Source organism: Capra hircus, chromosome 5, assembly GCF_001704415.2.
Source record: "Capra hircus breed San Clemente chromosome 5, ASM170441v1, whole genome shotgun sequence".
NCBI classification, from domain to species: Eukaryota; Metazoa; Chordata; class Mammalia; order Artiodactyla; family Bovidae; genus Capra; species Capra hircus.
This window is the reverse complement of record NC_030812.1, coordinates 26,176,061-26,190,740: the sequence shown is the minus strand read 5'-3', so window position 1 is coordinate 26,190,740 and position 14,680 is coordinate 26,176,061. Positions and strand designations below refer to the sequence as shown.

The 14,680-nt window shown below is 39.5% G+C and overlaps 1 protein-coding gene across 3 annotated transcripts in view; it reads right to left on the bottom strand.

Annotated features, from left to right (window-relative positions):
* The window catches only part of ATF7 (activating transcription factor 7), a 96,498-nt gene that overhangs the window by 66,886 nt on the left and 14,932 nt on the right, over positions 1 to 14,680 (bottom strand). For all 3 annotated transcript variants that reach the window (XM_005679872.3, XM_013963747.2, XM_013963748.2), the window contains exon 2: positions 13,768 to 13,836. In XM_005679872.3, coding sequence (XP_005679929.1) covers positions 13,768 to 13,815 — 48 coding nt within the window. In that variant the 5' untranslated portion in view covers positions 13,816 to 13,836. The remainder of the gene's footprint in view (positions 1 to 13,767; positions 13,837 to 14,680) is intronic.

Genomic DNA, 14,680 nt, shown 5'->3' with positions numbered 1-14,680 from the left:
GCCTCCCTTAGGACTGCAAGGTACAATATGTTCAAACCTTTAACCACTGCTCTGCCATGAGCTGCTATATGCGCGCACACAACTCTCTCCTCTGAGCAGTCACATGCATAACCGAAAGTACAAGCCTCCAAGAAGCCCTGTCTGGCTGTAGCTTTAAATGCATATAAAGTAAAATTAAAAGAATGATGAAATGGTCTCCCCTTTTCACTTTTGCAATTATCTAGGTAAAAATTAAAAGAGAGGAAAAAGAAAGACTGAAGAGGGAATAGGTAAATTACGGAATCTAACATGATGCCCTACAGAACATATGTAGACATCTAGACCCCGGAAAATTTTAGAGTAACTACTTTTACTGTTCCCTTTCGACACAGTTTAAGTGGACTGCAGTCTCTTCCTTAATCCCAAGAAATACCTGAAACTGAATAAACGTAACACAGTGAAAAAAATTAATGCACACAGATTGCCACCATGTTAAAAAAAAAAAATGATGCTCACTAAAGTGACAAATGTCTGTAATATTATTTGCCCACTCTAGTATTATACAGTTATCTCCACCTACACACCACAACAGATCTTTAAAACTATCTCAACAACTCTCTTCACTTGAGTCAAATAACTTATGGCAGTGAAAGATTTTTGTTGCTGTTGTTGTTTTCATCAGTAAGCTTGAGAACAGAGATACAAAAAGGAGGTAACTAAGGCTAGCATTAAAATGTAGGGCCTTTTTCTTTAAAAAAAAAAAAAAATCATCTATCCTGCTAAGCTGTCACTGTCTACCTGATAACCTCTTAGGAGCCAAGCTTGCAGTTTCTGTTTGATAGGTTGTTGCTCTGAATCACTCTCCCTTTATCTACAATTTTACAGAAACTCCTGGCAGGAGACAGACAGACAGACAAACACACACATACATCCACACACACAACTAACTGACTTGTCAGAGGTATCCAACAAAATAAACAAATGAGATCTTTGGACATCCAGAGTTATCATTTTGATAGTTTGTGACCTTGCCCATTAAGGAAGGCATTCGCAGCTCTGAAGCCAAGAATTTGACTTCACTGTCAGAGGTAGACAAGAAAAGACTCCAATCAGATATATCCTGTAGCTGAATGTAGAGTTAGTTTCACGTAGTCCACAGTTATATAATGAATCACTATCAGAATCAAGAAGGAAATGTACATTTTAAGCAACTTTCCAGTAAAGGATAAAGACATTCAGACAAAACATACAATGAATACCTTTGCTAAAAATATCAACTATAAGACTCTCCGATCTCTTTTGATCCTTTATGTGTTCATGTACATATTTTTTAAATCACAAATTATTTCACATAAATATTCCATGTATCTACTTGGGTTATGTAATTCCACTTCCAATGATAAAATGTCCACCGCATCAACACACCACAGTTCATAAGAGAAAAGGAAAAAGTAGATACATGGAAGGGTTCTGAAGTCAAAGTAGGAAAGAATGTAAGATCTGGGTGGAGACGAATTCTATTAGTCAACAAGTTAAGACCTTCCATGCAATCCTACCTCCAGAAAGTCAGAAAATAAATGTGTTATCAACCACTAGGCAGATCACATATCTCACTACACTGGTAAGTAAGTAAGTATTAGTCGCTCAGTCATGCCTGACTCTTTGAGACCCCAGGGACTGCAGCCCACCAGGCTCCACTGTCCATGAGATTTTCCAGGCAAGGATACTGGAGTGGGTTGCCATTTCCTTCTCCAGGGGGTCTTCCGAACCTGGGTCTCCTGTACCACAGGCAGATTCTTTACTGACTGATCCTACACTGGTATAACACTCCAAATCATACCCTAATTCTACCTTAGTCATGTTTCCTCTTGTTACCAATTAGTACTACATGCACAATAACAAAAGCCCCACTGCTCCATGGCACTACATAAAGCAAGACACCCAGATACCATCCTCTGCATCTTATAGCCATAAAACTAAGAAGGGAAAGAAGGGAATATAAAACAGGAAGTGACTAAGTCTACAAGTCACAAAGATGACACCACAGTGTATCTTTGGGCCTATTAGTGGAGAAGGCTGAAGCTATGGTTTTTAGGTCACAGTTTTCTAGTTCTATCTACATTTCTGGTTAGTCAAGAATTGGTTTTCTTTCCCATCCTAAAATCATGGCCCTGCTACTAAACAGTGGTTGTTTGCCTCACAGAGAGTTAGATACATCTCAGCAGCATTCCCTGGCAGATAAAAAATGCAGATTAACAAGGCTGAGGCAGTTGCAGAGATTGGTCTTCATTTCAGTAAGAACTCTTATCTCTTCATACAGGCAGAGCTCAGCTGTTGATCCAGCTCTCTCTGGTATGGCAGCCAGATGTCTATCTAACTACAGCTAGGACTTAAACTTAAGAGATTGCATTTGGACCAGTGCAAAAAAAAACCCACCACTTCTTTTCTTCTTCTGTGCTAGGTGTGCATATTTACATGTTTATGGGAAAGAATAAGGAAGCAATTTATCCTAGTAAAAGTGGTCTGAAGTGTGTCTGGCCTTATAGCTCCATCACAAATTACTATATGACCTTGTACAAGTTATTTAACTCCTCTGAGCCTTAATTTTCTCCTCTGTATTGTAAAATGAAGATAATATTATACTGTCCCTCAGGGGATTTCTAGGCTAAATAATATCTATAAACTACTTCTGCACAGTATGTAAGAGCTCAGTTAGCTTTAGTTATTATTCTGCTGTCATTAGACATGGATAAAGTTAAACCATTTTCTTTGCTTTTGTTCTCTCCCATTCCCCCCATATGATCTCCACATAATTCCTGTACATTATATAACACAATATTTCCTCTAAGTTGTAGATGTATGTATGCATACATACAATGTTGCCCTGCACTAACTGATGTTAACCCTGAACATTATTCTATAGAGTCTACCCTAGGTTAGTGTTCATTTTTACCATTAAGTCATCTCCGTTCAACAAGTAAGGAAATTAAATAAGTACTGAGGCCAAGAATCGGAGAGGGCAATGGCACCCCACTCCAGTACTCTTGCCTGGCAAGTCCCATGGACGGAGGAGCCTGGAAGGCTGCAGTCCATGGGGTCGCTAGGAGTCGGACATGACTGAGCGACTTCACTTTCACTTTTCACTTTCATGCATTGGAGAAGAAAATGGCAACCCACTCCAGTGTTCTTGCCTGGAGGATCCCAGGGACAGGGGAGCCTGGTGGGCTGCTGTCTATGGGGTCGCACAGAGTCGGACACGACTGAAGCGACTTAGCAGCAGCAGCAGAGGCCAAGAATGAATCTCATATATAGCCAAATCTAAAAGGTAAAGAGTTAGTATCTCTATGAAGAGATCTTACCTAATACTATGGAGTTAACATTCTAAGTGACAGGAAACTTGAATCCCAGAACTAAAGAAATCAGGTCACTCCATTTCTCCCATATTTTATCAATCTAAAATGTCCATGGGAATTCCCTGGTGGTCCAGTGGTTAGGATTCCATGCTTTCACTGCCAAGGACACAGGTTCAATCCCTGGTCAGGGAATTAACATCCTGCAAACCTGGAGGCACAGCCAAAATAAATAAATAATAGTAATAAATAAAATTTCCAAACCAGGACAAGCAGGAAATGTCTCTATCAAAAAAGAATTAAGTTGTTTCTAATGTTTATTGGTGCCCCTAAGATTTACGGTGGTGGTGGTTTAGTTGCTAAGTCGTGTCCAACTCCTTGCAACTCCATGGACTGTAGCCTGCCAGGCTCCTTTGTCCATGGGATTTTTCAGGCAAGAATACTGGAGTGGGTTGCCATTTTCTTCTCCAACGGATCTTCCCAGCCCAAGGAACAAACCCAGATCTCCAGCATTGCAGGCAGATTCTTTACCAACTAAGGCCACCAGGGAAGCCTTAAGATTTATACTTCTTGGGAATTCCCTGGCAGTCCAGTGGCTAGGACTTGGTGCTATCATTGCTGGGGCCAGGGTTCAATCCCTGGTCGGGGAACTAAGACTCTGCAAGCCATGCATCATGATCCCCCCAACACCCCTCCACACACAATTTTTACTTCTCAACTAGTATCTAGCAGAAGGAAGTCGAGATAGCCCAAACAAAGCTAACAAGTAAATCTATTTATTTTTGACATCCTCATAAGTTGCCAGGTCTCCTTTGCTCAGGGGCCATTCCTCCTAAGCCAGTTCTCATCTGCTCAGTCGTGTCTTTGTGACTCTTTGTCGCCCCATGCACTGTAGCTGGCTGGGCTCCTCTGTCCATGGGATTTTCCAGGCAAGAATACTGGAGTGGGTTGCCATTTTCTAATCCAGGGGATCTCCCTGACTCAGGGATTGAACCCACATCTCTTACATTTCCTGCACTGGCAGGCGAATTCTTTACCAGTAGCACCACCAGGAAAGCCAATTCTCACCTACTAACCCTTAACCCAAATAAAAACATCTATTACCTTATGTGGGTTTGCCTTCTGGCTCAGCTGGTAAAAGAATCCACCTGCAGTGTGAGAGACCTGGGTTTGATCCCTGGGTTGGGAAGATCCCCTGGAGAAGGGAAAGGCTACCCACTCCAATATTCTGGTCTGGAGAATTCCATGGACTGTATAGTCTATGGGGTCACAAAGAGTCGGACACGACTTAGTGACTTTCACTTTATTACTTTATGTAGCCAATATTACAACTGTGTTTGTTAAACTGTGATTGACAGCTCCCATATTTTTTAATAATATTTACTTACATGAATCTTTAATTAATTTAAAAGTACAGGAGTTTATTTACATTGATTTTTTCCAATCCCAAATTAGGCTGCCAATGGGAGAGGAGAGATTTTATTGTTCTCCGCTTCAACAAACGAAAAGGTTTTACTTCCTGTCACCTTGCCCAACCCTAATACTTTGACCCCCCAAACAGTCCAAATATGTCACCAGGCAAGCCAAGTCTTGAACATCAGAGAGACTCTCAGTACAGCTGGCCATGTAAAGCTCCCTAGATTTGATTCTTGTACTTTGAGAAAGACCTCAAAGCTATGACTTCACATGGCTTAATTTTCTCTCCTTCGTTTCCCAGCTATTCCAAATTATATGGTTATCTGTTCACGACTTAAAAAAAAAATCAGAGGAAGGCGTGATTCTATATGACATTCTGGGCTTAGACGGTAAAGAGTCTGCCTGCAATGCAGACGACCTGGGTTTGATCCCTGGGCTGGGAAGATAACCTGGAGAAGGGAAAGGCTACCCCTCTAACATTCCTGCTGGAGACCTCCACGGACAGAAGAGCTACAGCCCATGGGGTGGGCTACAGCCCATGGGGTTCGAAAGAGTTGGACAGGGCTGAGTGACTAACACTTTTACATTTTCACTTTCACATGAAGACAGTAAAACAATCAGTAATTAGCAGAGTCTGGGATGGGGCAGTGGATCAATGGGTGGAATAACTGGGGATTTTTAGGGCAGTGAAACTATTCTATTTGACATGGTAAATGTTATTATATATTTGTCAAAACCTATAGAAAGTACAACACAAAGAGTGAACCTTAATGTAAACTTTGAACTTTGGTTAAATAAGAATGTATCAATACTGGCTCATTAGTTGTAACAAATCTACCCCACTAATACAAGATGCGGAAAGTTGGGGGTGGAACAAGGTGGGGGTATACGCGAATTCTCCTTACTCTATTCTCAATTTTTCTGCAAATATAAAACTGCTCTAAAAAAATAAAGCCTATTTATTTTTCTTAATTAGAGGAAACATTGGTTAATAATCCCCGTCAGGTACAATGGCTAATAAGAGCTAAGATACGCAGTAAAAGAAGAAGGCAAAAACGTAAAAAAATTAAGACTATAGTGCTTGATTTCAAACTGGAGAGGACAATAACTAAAGACAAGGAAAGAGACGAGAAAGACAACTCTCAGCAGCACTTTTATAGCGACTGGTGTGCAAAACACTAAAGCAAATGTTATCTCCCTCAGAGGGAGCGAAGAGAAGCCAAGCTTATACAGGGGACTGAGATACTCAGCAGAAAATCCACCACCATTAAGCCTCTGGCATACTTACGAGTGTCACCCTCAGGCCTCTCCCTGTGGCTAAGAAATCAGAGCTTGTCATTGTAACCAAGTCTGTGGCCTGTGCTAGTGCCAATCTTTACAGTAGCTTGAGGTGTTTTTCAGGAAAAATCAAGGGGTAATTGACCAGTATAGAAAGAGGATCTGACCCTTGGGAGGAGAAAAGAGGCGTTCCTTTTGCCACTGGATGATTCTCTCCGGAATAACATAAATGGCTCTCAGAGAGATTATGTATTTGATAAGCAGAGCTGCAACACTGACAGCCAATCTGCTGAATGCCGCACAGAGTACTCAGCTTTCTACAATGACTCAAAGGACACGGCAAAGCTGCAGATTTATTCTGCTGACTTTCCTTGCAAAGCTCCTTAAGTTTTTCAAAGGCAAAAAAGGAAGAACTCTCTCCTTCCAATCCAAGGAATTGCAAATTTCACCTGGGATCTAAAGACAGAACCATGAGTGTTCCAATTCTGACATCATCGATGGGAACAACAAGATTTAAAAGCTGGAATGATGGCTGGCAATTTTAGTCTTTAGAGCAGAAGCTGGTTCAGCTCTTCAATCTGCCAGCAGAATCGGCAGCCACACAGGGCACACGGTGTGCCAGACTGGGAATGGGCTAATTTCACAAAATTCATTCTCATTCCCTCTGTACTTTCACATGACAACTGCAAATAGTCCAGATTCTTACCAAAGCACAATCTTAGGTAGCATGTTTCACTGCACAAACTTGAAAGTAAAAACACAAAGAGATAAATCCCCAAACTTCCATCTTTTCTCCATGATGCTTTCCTTCTTGAAATCCTTTCCTTAACCTGATAATTTTATGTGAAGACTTAAAAAGCAAAATCTATCTACAATAAACTATTGATAGCAGCATTTCTCACTTACAATTTGTAGTTACTTCTTCGAGATGAGATTTTTAAAAGAGAAAAGCTTTCTATACATACTAACTGGAATGTAACAGCCACGTGTGCTAATTCATAGGAATTCCCTCTGTGGTTAAACAGACTAAAAAAAATTAAGCTGAAGAGTTAAAAGATACCCAATTTTTAAAAAACCTTTTTTATGTTACCTTATGGTGAGACAAGATTAAAAACATAAATGTTTAGAGGTAATCAGTTTTATTTTGGTTTTCAAAAACATGCATTACTGTACTGAGCAAGTACCCTAGAACAGATACTGGAGGAAGGGGACTAGTAATAACAAGATATAGAATAGAAAATTATAAGCAGGCTAAACCAGAATAATATGTTCCCCCCAACAAAATACATAACCCTTTTTAGAAAAATGAAGAGGACAAAAATTAAAATGTTTTGCTCTATAAATAATATGGACAAACAACATATGCCTTAAATTTTAGACATAACCCAAAGTCTAAAATTTTAGCTAAATGCTAAGCATTTACTAACACTTGCAACTATAACTCTTTCAAAGGGATTTATCATTTAGTTATAAAGATAATTAAGACTGAAACCTGGCCATGACCGAACTTCAGCTGAAGGGGCTTTGCCTGTATATAAAGTCCAATTTAAAAGGGGCATTTTGTTTCATTTACGTCACCAGCATAAGGTTAAAAAGCTTAAGTTTGCCCAGTTACACCCTTTGAGCAGATCTTCTCCTACGAAAAAGCATTCAAAGAACATCTCCTGCACCTTGTTCATAACGCACAATTTATCAGCATTTCGTTTCCTTTCTAAATGTCTGGGAGGGAAGAAGAGCTCCACAGCCACTGCGCGTGGTTAGTAATGGCGCTTTTACTTGTCATTGTACAAAGCCTGTTAAATATTTACAACACAGACAGCAATAGCTAGTCCTAAACACCCAGTTGTGAGTTTGAATTTTTTTAGAAATAAATCTATGACAAGTTTTCTCCAGCAAAACGCCAGAAGACTCTCCTAACAGCTTCAAGAGACCCAGCGGGTCCAGAGGAGCAGTTATAGGCCATCTGGTGATTACTTATTATTATTTATACAGCACTGTGGATGTACACACAGATGTGTTATGAATCCACATACAGGGTAGGCCTTAACAAGGGTTTCAGACAAAATGCAACTGCTGAGCAAGTCAATCTGCATTAAAGAAACATGCTAACCAGAGGGAGCACACTGACTGTTCTTCAATCTGCCTCATTAGCTGGAAGAGTATTTGATAAAAGAATGAAGAATTCTATATAATGCTGACAATATCTTTTAAGTTAACAACCTAGCAATATGTATGTGGTTTTGCAGGGTGGCAAAAGAGGGATGAATGAAAGACAGGCTCTCAGATCTAGAAGGCAGTATTTAAACTCAGCAGTTTGTAAAAGAAGGGACTAGGAAAGAGCCCCTTCTCCTGACGAAGGATGAACTGAGACGCAAAGACAGAGGATTTTTTTTCCACCAGGAATATTCAGAGAGCAGTTTCTGGGCTCCCATTCCAAATATTAAGTCATATCCAAGGAAAAACAAGAGTGAGTAACTGAAAATTTTCACCTTAATTCTTGAATATAGCTCCAATTAGATTCATACAACATTCTCTCTTTTTGGCACACTGGAACAGGGATGCTTTTAACCCACTATGCTCTTAGTGACATAATAACAAACACAACACAAAAAACTAAAATAACCAACCACTTGTTTCTAAGGGCAAGTGTCAAGAGTGCCAGATCTGACATGAAAAAGCTAGGGTTTAATTTCTTGCTCCTAACATGTCTACATTTTTTTCATCCCAGTCCCAGTTTTCTTCTTTACTATGTATAACAGTGGTCTACTTCTATTACAAGATTACATAAAACTGCAGCATTCTCAGAGTGGACTGAAAGTTACTGCAAAATCAACATATTATTACAAAAAACAAGGTTAGCATTTGGTCTAATTGTGTATAATGCAGTGTGTTTTCAGCAGCCTGACAGCATGCAGGCACTCTTACCAGATGGGAACTGGATGAATTATTGAATGAAATATGAATTATTAAATAAAAATTTGAATTTTTTTAAACTCTTGGCAGGGGGTGAGAAAAAAAGGCTTATTTGTTTGCCTGAAACTGTCCTCACCTGTCGAAGCATGTAAAGATAGCACGTATCACCACAAATGGTATTTATGTACCAGAGCCATTTTTCCCTATATTATTCTCTAATTCAAGATGCTCCTCTAACATAAAGAATTAGTAAACAGCACCAGTCATTCTTCCCTGCTTTTCTTTTGTGCCAATGCCAGTTAATAGGAAAACTTGCCAAAGGGACAGAATTAAAAATCCAGAGTCCCATAGTACCAGTAGGGCCCACTTAATGGGAGGGCTGGGATAACAGGAACAATCTCTATAGATGTGGGTTATATAGGCAATAAAATACACACCTTTGTAGCATGCCAGCATTTAACCAATCATAGAAGCTATTTGTTGCCTCATATATTACAAAGCAATAGAGATTTAAGGGATAATGTTCATGGAGGCAGAGGATACAAAGCAATAAACAGCACTGGAGGTTGGTTAAATGCCAAGTGAAGCCAGGACTACAGCACCATAAACATTATTCCTATTATATGACAAGATAAGGAGGTAAAGAAGCAGCCCTCCATCCCACCACAACTAGGGCTCTACTGCTACCCTTGGCCTCAGAAAGAGAAAGCAAGCCCTGGAGGTCTATGAACTAGTTATACATTTCATGTCTCAGAAAGATATGAACAGAATCTCAACCTGTACTTAAATGTTCTCTGGGAGAAGAAAAGATCTGGTAGTAGATATCCTCAAGGGGGGTGGGGGGTGGGAAATACAGCTCCTCAGGGTCACAATGGACAGAGAAACAATCAAAGGATTTTTCCTTAAAAGGACAAAGTTGATACTGAGTGGTTATGATAGAAACCTTTCTCAATGGCTAATAATGGGATGATACTAATTATCCACTAATATAACTTCTCAGAGGAACTGTGTTCCTGTTCTTAAGGAAACAGACATTCCCAGCTTCTGCTCAAAGACTTGATTATGGTGATGGGAAAGGCTACTTAAATCTGCATAATTTGTACTGCAAACCAGCGTCATGTGCCTGAGAGGGAGGTATAGGAATACAGAAATTGTTGACATTTGGTAAAAAAAAATTGGACTAGGAACTCCCTGGCATCCAGTGGTTAGGACCCCATGCTTTCAGTGCCAAGAGCCCAAGTTCAATCTCTGGTTGGGGAGCTAAAATCCCACAGGCATGGGGAAAAAAAAAAATGTGGACAGAAAGTATCCAAAAGGTTAGGTTATCTAACCGTATCCACGTGAAGTAACACCTCAAATTCAAGATTACTGACACAGTAGTAATTTTTCCTGCTTCCACATGCAATAAGAACAATTTTATAATCCACTTTCAAGTAAAAGTGCCCCTCAGAGCTTTAAAAACTTGTAAGACTTCCTAGATTCAGCATCAAACTGTATTCCTATTATTTTAATAACACAGAGGCAAAGCTATTTACAGTTACAGAATTTTAAAATAGATGCTATCTTATAAACATGTCTAAGACCCATACACCTCAAATTCAACCAGCCGTTTACCACAGAGTAGTATCTGGGGCTCTGTTGCCTTAACAACACTAACCCATTCTCTAAAGGCAGTTCTACTATTACTGTTACCACATTCCAGAGAGAGATATTAGCAGGGATATTACTTTCCCAAGTTCCTCTTCATGAGGGTGATGAGGGCTCAGGGGAAACAGAGACTCTCTAGGAGAAGAGGAATGAGAGAGCTCAGAAAACCCTATCACCTGTCCTTTCAGATAAGAATGCAAAGAACACAACCTTCAGCAACCATCTTTCTTTAAAAAGCACGTGTAGCGCATTTAGAACTCAGCTGTGCCACATCAGACTTACTGTTGGGAAGTGGGTCATGAACAGAATCCAAAAATAACAGCCATTAAAGACCTAGCAACCAAAACATGTTTACGTATCCACTGAAGGCCCGGTGGTTTTGATTATATGGTGGACAGCATAATCCGCTAGTCTATTTTAGGTGAATTTTCCTTTCGCCTCCCCTTAATATTAAAGTGTAAGACGATTTCTGAGTTTAGGGGTATACAGGGTAAAACCTGGGCAGAGAGCAGACATTTAAATAATTACAAGATCCCTACAGGTTTTGTTTTATGCATAGTTCTCTTGAATTATAATTTGCTTTCATTCCTGCTTCCTCTAACTGGTAGAAGCCACTGATTTTTGAGGTTTCTATGGTTGCTGAGTTCTAAACATGCCTTGTGAAAATTACCATGGTCCTTATTACCTCTCCTGGGACTTATATAACGTTTTTATTATTCTTCCATTTCTGGAGTAACAACTTTGAATCAATGACGATCGATTATAAATAGGCTTGAAGGCCTCAAGGTGGCTCCAGAATGAAACCATTTTCAAGGTATACAAGGAAGCTGGAACAACGAGCCAAGGGTAGTTCACTTTACCAAATTTATCTTCTCTGCCAGATTTTCACTATTTTATAGAACATAAAGCAATCACAGTAAATCTTACAGAGACCTCTCTAGAGTTATTACTACATATTGGGGGAAACTTGAAAGGAGACGAAACATAACTACGGAACTGCAGTCTCACATGACTACACAGTTTTGACATGCAAAGGAGGTAAAGGATGAATCACGCTACCCCAAAGCCTTAAGTTACAGCTTTCTATCCTTTGTTTCTATGAAACAAGTAACTTGAACCCAAAAGAAGGTAGCAATCTCCCTCAGTTCGACATGCACTGAGGGGGGAAAAAAAGCCTTCAGAATCTATGCCAGAGGTTACAGGAATCCTAATAACCCAAATACCAACAACAATTCAGAAATGGGAAGGAGGAGTAAGAGAAGGAAAAGGCTTACGGTAAACAGAACCCGACAACACAAGAAAGAACTAAAGTAAAGAGTCTCTGTTTTCCTACCCCTAGTTCAAAAATAATACAAAACAAAAACAAAAAAACCCTTCTGGGATCTCACAAATCTCAGTGCAAACTACTTTTTTCTGATGATACAGCCAGAAGAAACCCTATTGCTATATTTTCTTTCTTAGAGAGTTTAAGAGATGCTCTTCCTATCTATTCCTTTATTTTTATCTTCCATTTTTATTTATTAAAGTCCTTGTCTGGGTAGTCTAAGCATACAACATCTAAGTGGGCAGTGAGCAGCTTAAACAGTCAGTGAAGAAAAATAATCTTTTCATCAAAAGTGCAGACTTTTAAAGTAAGTGAAAGAAGTACTGTAAAAAAAAAAAAAAGGTACCAGGTATCAATTAACAAATTCACACACAAAAATTTGGATAAATCAGATTTAGGTGTGCACTTCAATAAGGCCATCTGAAAAGTGAAACAAATTTACTCTAATTTTCCAAGTGGCTTCTATTGAAAAAAAATTATATATTTATCTATATAAACCTTACAATGATAAATACTCAGAATATATTGGTTTTTCTTAGTCTTTTATGAAATTTTTAGCATTTATTGGAATCTGGAATTGCCCTTCTGACTATTTCTTGTTATCAACCCACCCCATCCCCCTCTCAAATTCTAATTCTTAGGAACATCTGGAACTTAACTCTTTTCTTTTTATACTTCTCTAAGTATTTACAATGTTTACAAGAACTAGTCTGCAATCTCACATACTACCTGTAAGTGTCACTGGACAGTTGCATGACATATTCCTGTGTGTGTGTTAGTCGCTCAGTCGTGTCTGACTCTGCGACCCCGTGAACTGTAGCCCACCAGGCTCCTCTGTCTGTGGAATTCTCTGGGCAAGAATACTGGAATGGGTCGCCATTTCCTTCTCCAGGGGATCTTCCCGACCTAGGAATTGAACCTGGGTCTCCTGCACTGCAGGCAGATTATTTACAATCTAGTTACCAGGGAAACTCTGGACATATTCCTAACTGAACAGAAATTCAACCCTTCAGGCTCCAGAAAATCAACTCATGAGGGAAATAAAACTCTCTTGATAAGACTTTCTTTGTATTCCTTTCTTCATCCTTTATGGAACATGGCAGAAGGGGAGGGTCTAGGAATAAGAGTGAAGAAGGTATTGAATAAAAAAATGAAAAAAAAAAAAGGCAGTTTCAACAAAATTATTTAAAAAGTACATGATGAAAAGCTATTTGATACATAATGATATTCATACAAACCATGGCATGGCAGCTAACACATAGGAAGCGTCTAACAACATCAAACAGGGAAAATGGCTGAGAAACCTTGTGTTTATATATTGCTGTGAGAGCTTGGGTTCTATGTTGGATTTGTCTTTCCTGGACAGGTATTTGCCTTAGCTGCTAACAATGATTTTTTGGGCCAACAATCAAAAGAAACTATTTTTTCCTTATTTACAAAATCCAAAATAGGCTCTGCCAAATAAAGGTTCACAATGAATGGGTGCATTTTCAGCTACTTATCCAAATATGTTGAACAGACTTTTATATTCATGCAGGCTGAAGAGAAGATATTTCTAAACTTGCTTTGTATTTATAAAAACAGCTTTAGAAAGGGTGCAAGAGCAACATGTATTCCTAAACACAGTGTACTGGGAAACAATCACCAATAGAATAACAATATGGAAGAGAGCACGGCAGATTTCATTACAGTAGAGTGCCTACACTTCCTCATAACTTGGATTTACACACTGCAAATCCTCTGATCTGATTACCTCCAGTGATCACGTAAAACACCGGCTTTAAACTCTTTGCCTTAGTGATAAAACAGCCACTTTGATTCACAACGAGACATTCACAATAAAGTATATTGTAAACGTACCTGTCCACAGCCCGGGGCATTGCACACAAACGGTCTGTCGTCTCCCATATTTCATAGAGCAGAGCGGAGCTGAGGAGGGGGAGGTAGGGGGAAAAGTTATGTTAAATACGCTGGAGTTTAAAAAAAAAGTGCTTCAAAAATATCAAGCCCAGAAACAGGTGTTCCAAGAATGCTGTCTATCAATGCTGTAAACATAGGCTACTTTGGGGAGACCCATTAGACAGGTGGCATATGATCTACTGTGCCTCAATTGAAACTTTTAATTAGAAAAATGTAGACCTGAAGAGTCAAGGAATTTCAAACCTTTTGCTAGATTTTCCCTCTTTCTGCTACAGTATATAACACACTTCTCCAGTCTGCTGAATTACAACCAGTGTAGTTCCCTACGTCAATAAATCCACTGAACGCTTGATGCGGAAGCCATATTTCTGAACTAGAGAAGACCAAAATTTGTCATTTAATTAATTAAGGGATTATAGGAGGGGTGCTCCATTTTACAGGGCCATAATCTGGCTCCCTAGTGTATAAACTATGAGACTGTTGGCAAGGGCCGTTTATCCCAGATTATTGCCAAAGAAAACAAAGCACCCATCCTATTGGGCTACATGGGAAATGATTTTCATTAATAAAAAAATAAAAATAAAACCTCTCTCTCCCTACGGGGAGCCTCCTTCTCCCCCCACCAATCATCTGTGGCAAATGGAGAAATATCGGTGCCCTTCCCCCCGATTCTATTTATGGCTAGGTTTTTAAAAGCAGCAATAAAACAAATGTGGACTCTTTGGGGGTTTACTGGGTGAATATGTTCCGGCTGTTTGTGCTGCTCTCGGCCAGAGTTCTTGGGCTGCTCCGTTGCAGCCAACAGATGTGAGCTGCTGCAGGGGATAAAAGAAATGGCACTAAAAGGCATCAC